Genomic DNA, 7,206 nt, shown 5'->3' with positions numbered 1-7,206 from the left:
AAAAACTCCCCTGATACACCCTGATATCTGACTGGATTGATTTCTTTATTTTTGTGGCTTTTTTGTTTATTGTTTTTTGTTGGGGTGGTTGTTTTTTCCAGTGATGAACTCCAGACTGCTTTCCTCTCCCAGCTCATGATGTTCTGGCTTGCAGCTACAATCCCAGCCGTTAGTTCCCCAAGTCCATGACAGAGCATTTCATGCTATATTAATGGCATGTTTCTCTCCTTGCAGCGATGAAGATGATGAAGGTGCTACCGTGCCCTGCTGCTCTTCTCTTCCTAATGGCTGCATTCACTCTGGAGCCATCTTACTGTGCCAAGGTGCTGATCATGCCCACCATAGTCTTTGACAGCCATTTGCGAGTCTTCATGCGAGTGGCAGAGGCACTGACTGACCGGGGCCATGACCCCGTGCTACTTCTTCATGAGGGTCGGGATGTGGAAATCTACCTGCCTGGCTTCCGTGTGCAGAGGTACTGGGGCATCTTCAGCACAGAGAGCGCGGATGCCTGGGTGCAGGAGAAGATAAAGCGTGTCTTCCAAGGGAAGATGACCTCTCTGGAGATGTTTTCCTTTTTGGAGAAGTACCTGGAAAACTGTGACCTGGTGCTGGGAAACTTCACCCTTCTGCAGAAACTCAAGCATGAGCACTTTGACCTGCTGTTGGTGGACCCCAATGAGATGTGCGGCTTTATCCTGGCCCACATCCTCCATGTCAAATATGCTGTGATCTCCACTGGTTTCTGGTTCCCAGCGGAGATTGGTGCCGCTTCCCCCATTGCCTATGTCCCCGAGTTCAACTCCCTGATGACAGACAGGATGGGCTTCTTTGGTAGGACTTGGAATCTCCTAGTCTACATGATCACTCGCGTGGCTACAAAGCTGGTCATCCTGCCCAAGTTTGAATGCCTCATGGAGAAGCATAGGGTGGAGCCCAAGACATCCATGTTGGACCTTGTTCATGGAACTAGTCTCTTCTTCCTCTGTAACGATGTGGTGCTGGACTTTCCCCGTCCGACGCTTCCCCATGTCATTTTCACTGGGGGGATCCTTGCTGAGCCTGCAAAGCCCCTTCCAGTGGTAAGTGCAGGAAAGCTTTGACCTGTGATTGCACATTAACCTGGGGAGTTATTCAGGGCAGATCTTCTTTTGAAGAACCTTGTAAATGCTCTGAAGCCCCAGGAGTCTGGAAAGCCACTGTGTTTTTGTGCTTGGATGCAGCAGGGAGACAGGGACACTGAGGACTGTGGGGTTGCAGGGAGGATGGAGAATTAAGTTGTCCACCCTGAAGCAGGATTTGGCTTCATTGTCCATGTAAAATGGTGTGTGGAAGTCCTAAATTGGCAGTGTTGCCCCTGGGACTTGATCATGAGTAGTTTGTTTGTTCCTATACTTGAAGCAGAAATGGGAAGAACAATTAGTCTTCATTGCTTCATCACTGATTTATGTCAGTCCAGAATTTCCTCCTTAATCCTATTTCTCGCAGGGCGTTTCTGCCCTCGAGCTTGTAGTCTTAAGAACCCATAGGAGAGAGCTGTGCTTGTTCCCTCATCAAATTCAATGTGGAATCCCAAAGTGTACAAAACTGAGGTGTATCATCCGCTTTTTCTCAAGGTCCAGCCCTGAGGGAAAACTCCCCAGGCATCCCAGAGGCTTTCTCTGGCCTGTACCTCGCTATCCCCAGTAATAAATTCAGAGGGAGAAGCTCTTAAAGCTTCCAACTGAAGACAATATTGGAACAGAGCAGGAACTGTCTGCCATTCTTCTCATTGCCTTACCACTTTTACAAACACTGGTGGGAAATAGACCTGGATAATGACACTCAGGCAGTCAGGTTGTCCTGGTGTCCTGACTAAGGGGCTGAAATGGAGATAAGATTCAAGTTTCGAATGATTAGAGGCCTGTCAAGATCTCTGATGGCAGCTTTAATTGAGACCGTGGGTGCCAATTTTTTCCAGTTAAAAGGAAAAAGTGAGGTCAGGTGCTTCAGAACAGAAGTTCTCCAGATGTGTACGGCTGCACATCACCCTTTCCCATGTGGCACAGCGTGCAGGTAATGCAATGCACGTAGGGTGTTCCAAAAGCTGTGTCAGAGAGCGGCTACCTCGCAGGTCTTGCAAAACACTGGCTTGGTCCAACCTGGCTGTGTGCACACCTGCCTTGTAAAGGAGGGAGTTGTTTGCTGGGGCATTACTCATGTGCTTCACAGCTTCCAGAACAGATCCCAGGGTGCCTAAGGGAAGAATGAGGGAGATAAGTCTGGAGCTCTGCAGTAGGTGGTGGCTGTCATGCTAGCAGGTAGGCATGTCTGTGTCCAGGTTACAGGATGCCAGCAGAAGAGAAGGCCTCTGTAGGTCTAGGTGTAGCTTAAGGAATCTCCCATCTGAGCTGGAGCAGAGTTATGTAATTAAGGTGTTTATTTCCTCATATTTGAAACACTAGGATTGCAAGTTCCTCTAATTAGGACTCTGAAATATAGATATGTATTTGAGAGACGGTGAGAACTTTTGGTGGTCAACCGTGCTTCCCTAGCAACTTTAATCCTGTTTCTGAAAGTCAAATGTTAAGGCCCAATTAATAATGGATAACATAATCATCTTGTTTATGTCATTGCACTTTTATTTAGAAAAGTAAAACTAGCACTTTCTCTTCTTTAGCAGTTTTAGTGGTTGTATTGCTCAAAGGATGTGAAACTCAAGAGAACGAAGAAACCAAAATCCCTTAGTTGAAAACTTTTCAATTCTTGGTTGTTGGGTTGTTTTAGGGCTTTTTAAGCATTTCTGTAAAGATAGATTTGAGTCCCTGAAGCATATAACAAAGAACAAATATCCCCAAAGAGCAGCACTAAAATGTGCTTTGTAACTCTTCTGTACCATGATCCTCCAACCTGTAGACTACAACTAATAAAATATTTTGAATTAATCATCCTATTTTTCTCCTTTAATAACAGGAAGAACTATTTTTTGCCCTTCGTGTTCTTCTACGGTGTTTATTTCAAGGAAGTATTCATATTCAAAGACAGATTTTATGAAACTTCCCTAAAATGCTCCTGACTGTGGTAGATAGGAAACTTGAAGCAGGACAGAATCCATAATGAGAAATAGGCTCAGCCCAGCCTGGCATACAGAGGAATAGTTAGTGTTTGCTCCACAGCAGCTGTGGTGGCTGATTTCTTCTCCCTGCAGCCTTCTGGCCCTGGCTGAAAGTACAGACTCTGTTCTGGATGCACACCTGTTTATGGAGGATTACAGGTAGCCTCTAAATGAAGGGCAAACAACTGTGTGTTTTGCTGGACCTGTAGCTACTTCTCTGCCTAGTGACCAAAATCTAAATCTGCTACCTGCAAGTAGCTATCAAGGATGGGTAGAAGTCTCCTGACAAGATGGCAAAACCTTCTGCCACTTCCAGGAGCCTTCGACATTGGAGAGTTTGTGGGGAATCTCCAGCAAGATGTTGTTCCTGACTCTGCCTGCATGGTGTTTCATCTGTTGTATCAGCCTACAGCTAGAGACCCTGACAGGCCTCCTGCCTTAGTGGTGATGGAAAATAGCCTTCCTCTCTTTACTCCAATTTCCTTCTCTGCTCTGGCCGCTCCTATGCAGGCCCTACGTTTTCAGAGCCCTCCTTGTCAAAAAGTAATTGTGTTACCTCCAAAAGCAGGAGGTATTGCTATGAAACGCAAGTTTTGGACACCTCCCTGCAGAGCTCCCAAGCCCAGCAGGTGCTCGAGTAATTTCTGCCTGGCTGGGTGTAGAAATCACAGCGGTTTTAGAGTTCATTGCCTGGTGAAAACCACGTAGCTTTGCGCTCCAGGTGGATTTGGCTTCATCCTCTCCAAAGACAACTTTCTACTGGCAGAGGCAACAGTGGGAAGGACTTTTCTTCAACAAGACTTCAAGGCAGCTGTGTGTGTTTTGCCCGCAGGGTCTGCGTCTCTGGGTGGAAGCAGCAGATGCGGGTGTTGTTGTTGTCTCCTTTGGCATCGGGATCCGAGCTCTTCCAAGTGATTTGGTGGAGAAGATGGCTGGTGCGTTCGCTCGCCTCCCACAGAAGGTGGTGTGGAGGTGAGGAGGGAATGGGATTCCTCTTAACTTGAGTTATGATGAAAATCAATGTTGAGGGGTGATTCATCTCAAAAATACAGGGTTTACTTTCCATCTCTTGATCTGATTTCATTTGTAATTGTTCTCTGTGTGTTTCTTTTCCCTTTTTTCCCCCTCCTTTATCTCCTCCCACAGATATTTTGGACAGAAGCCAAGAAACCTGGGTGAGAATACACTGATGATGGGGTGGCTGCCCCAGAACGACCTGCTAGGTAAGGCTGTGCTCTGTGTGTGTGTGCCGCTAGCAACGTCCCTGGAGTTTAGCCCAAACCACAGCAAAGGCATAGAAGGACGACAGTACCTGTGTGGGTCTGAGTCTGTTGCTTGTTGCGAGTCTGAGCTGTACAAAACATGGTCCTCACCTAACACCTGCTTGAAGCTGCATCTTGGCCCCTATCTCCCTCCTCCAGGCACTACTTAGCAAGTTTTGGGCTGCCAAAAGCCAGGTGTGTTCCTAAAGGGTAACATCCTCTCTGCACAGCGTGCCTGGTTTTCCCTAAAAATGCGTCAATGCTCTGTGTTGAGGAAGCCGCCGGTAGCCCTGTTTCAGCACAGAAGGCACTGACCTACTGCCATTTCTTTGCCTGCAGGCCATCCCAACGTGAAAGCCTTCGTCAGCCACTGCGGGATGAACGGTGTATTTGAGGCAATTTATCACGGTGTGCCAGTGGTGGGATTTCCTTTCTATGGGGACCAATTTGACATAATGACCAGAGTGCAGGCGAAGGGCATGGGTATCCTCATGGACTGGAGCAGAGTAAAAGAAGAGGATCTTTACCAGGCTGTTGTCACCGTTATCTCTGATCCCAGGTGAGGCATCCAAAAGCATCGAGCTCTTCCTTGGTGCAGGCTGTATGTAGGGACCAGTGTGACTTTGTGTTGCCCCCTACACAGCCTGTGGTGGCTTCTGGACCAAGCATAGTCGCAAGCATTGCTCAGCTGGCCAGATGTGTTAGTGCCTCAAAATCCTGAGATGCATCCAGGAGGAGCTACTCCACCATCTGCTGTTAGAGAGCGTGATCTAGTCCTATTTGGCTCTGACTGTAACTTTCTTAGAAAGCTCTCTGAGATGCTGAGGCACAAACATCTTCTCCTTTTAAAGCCAGCCCTGTCATCAAGGAAAGTGAGATCACAGCCTCACCTTGGGATCTCCCTGGCCTTGTCCAAACAACTTTCTGTAGAAACAGTTAGCACAGAGAGTGGACTGCAGGTAATGCTCCATCTGTTCCTTCTGAAAACCATATACTCTGCCCTTTCCTAGATCTGCTGCAGTAGAGTGATGCAGGGCTTTCGTTTTCTAACAGGACACAGTGCAACTGCTAGTGTTTGAAATGCTGTCTGAGAGCTTCATTTTTGTTTGTTTGGTTTGGTTTTGTAAGCTTTTAGGAGCTCTCAACTACTGACCTCAGTGTCAGTTGTTAAGGTGTTGCCACTCAGTACCTTGAAGGATTTGGCTGGTCATCAAGTGTGTGACTGTTGCTTGATGCTGGGTGAGGTCTTTGGGTGCAAACTCCCCTCAGAAAGCAATGATCCACGTGAACCCACTGAGCAGGCGCTTGGGAGCTGAACTGCCAGGCTTGTTCACAAAACACAAAGTAAAGGCACTCTGGCTTGTGCTGCTGTGGCTAATGATTGCCATCAGAATGGCTTTCAGAGGCAGACAGGAAGAGAATTCTGGAAAGAATTTTCCACTCTCGCAAGGTATCATTTGGGACTTGACACCTCAGACCACTTCTCAGCTATGAAGCTCCTGTCAGAAGGATAGCTTCTTGTCTTCTTCCCTTACAGCTACAGAAGAGCAGCCAAGCTCATCTCAGCTCTGCACCTGGACAGACCGATGCATGCTCTCAATAGGACAGTGTACTGGCTGGAGTACATCCTTCGTCACGATGGGGCGCCGTATCTTCGCCCTGCTGTCTACGACCTCTCCTTATATGAGTACTTCTGCCTGGACATCCTGGCTCTTCTCTTGCTGTGTCTGGCCGGTATTGGATTAATCTTCTACAAATCTGTGGTGTGGTGCAGAAGGAAGGAGGCCAACCCTGTGTATCAGAATGGCAATTGCATGAAAGGCCACTTCACAGAAGAGAAGAAATTGCAGTAGTGGCTCAGCATGTTCCAGGGCACATCCCGTCACTGTGAAACAAACTGCTGCTGTGCCGAGAAATGTACGGCACGCAGGCACGGCGAGAGGTGAAAGATCAGCATGTCTGGATGAGAGGAGAATGGGGAGGGAGGAGTGTTGCAAAGATCTGCGTGCACACATCTTGAGTACAGCACCTGTGGGCGGGGGTGTGAATTCAGGCATGGGTGGAAGCACTTGGCCAGGACGCTGGGAATGGGGCATGGGTAGGTAGACTTCCAGGGAGGAGTGCAAGTTGTTCCCTTTTTATTGCACTTTGGTTTAGATGCTGGTGTTGCTCTTCTGGCTTTTTGGATCTCTGTGGAGGCTCTGGAGGTAGGAATAGCATTTCATGTGTGGCAGAAGCTGTTTTTCCTCTGCCTTGTTACCATGAGCCCTAGGAGTCAGGATTCCTTTATGTGCAGGTGAGGACCTGAAGCAGAGCTATGGACAGGGAAGGGCACTGAAAGTATCATCTACAAGAGAATGAAATTGTTCTGTTTTAAGTTCTGTGGATAAATATTGTTCTTCCTGCTTCCATCAACCCTCTGCAATCCTGTTTGTGTTTGAGCTAAATTATTTTTTTTTTAAATAAAGTTATATTCTTTCCCCTGTGTGGCAGTTCTCTCAGGATGTTTTTTAAGCAAGATTAAAGCACTTTTTCTTCTTGTCACTGCTGCTATGGTCTCCATGTACCTCTGGATCCCTACAAACCTCAGTCAGCAACTCGTTCTGGTCTTCCCACAGGGTTTCAGGCAGTGCCTACCCTCCTCTGCCAGCATGTGACACACACCCATGCCCATGGAGTCTCCAAACCTGTGATAAAAGAAGAATTTGGAACAGATGCAAGTGCCAGGACCACAGGAAGAACAGGCAGTAGCTTGGAGAGCTGGTCATAGGCAATGGGCCATACAGCTAGTTTATAGAAGCAACAAGCTCTGCTCTTTCTGAAGAAAACAGAAACACCTGCTCATTTCAA

General features: G+C 47.5%; 1 protein-coding gene across 1 annotated transcript; it reads left to right on the top strand.

Annotated features, from left to right (window-relative positions):
• Positions 1-236: 236 nt before the first annotated feature.
• Positions 237-6,209, top strand: LOC104036395 (2-hydroxyacylsphingosine 1-beta-galactosyltransferase). Its single transcript, XM_009489984.2, has 5 exons — positions 237-1,082; positions 3,927-4,066; positions 4,241-4,317; positions 4,696-4,915; positions 5,894-6,209. Exons 1-5 carry the CDS (start codon positions 237-239, stop codon positions 6,207-6,209), a joined length of 1,599 nt encoding a protein of 532 aa, XP_009488259.2.
• Positions 6,210-7,206: the final 997 nt, after the last annotated feature.

Source organism: Pelecanus crispus, chromosome 10, assembly GCF_030463565.1.
Source record: "Pelecanus crispus isolate bPelCri1 chromosome 10, bPelCri1.pri, whole genome shotgun sequence".
Classification (NCBI taxonomy): Eukaryota; Metazoa; Chordata; class Aves; order Pelecaniformes; family Pelecanidae; genus Pelecanus; species Pelecanus crispus.
The sequence above is the reverse complement of the archived record's forward strand: the minus strand, read 5'-3'. Positions and strand labels throughout refer to the sequence as shown.

Coding starts and splice junctions, on each gene's coding strand:
- LOC104036395 (XM_009489984.2), top strand. CDS start 237: ATGAAGATGATGAAGGTGCTACCGTGCCCTGCTGCTCTTCTCTTCCTA. Junction 1,083..3,926: donor CTGCAAAGCCCCTTCCAGTG/GTAAGTGCAGGA, acceptor TTTTGCCCGCAG/GGTCTGCGTCTCTGGGTGGA. Junction 4,318..4,695: donor GCCCCAGAACGACCTGCTAG/GTAAGGCTGTGC, acceptor CTTTGCCTGCAG/GCCATCCCAACGTGAAAGCC.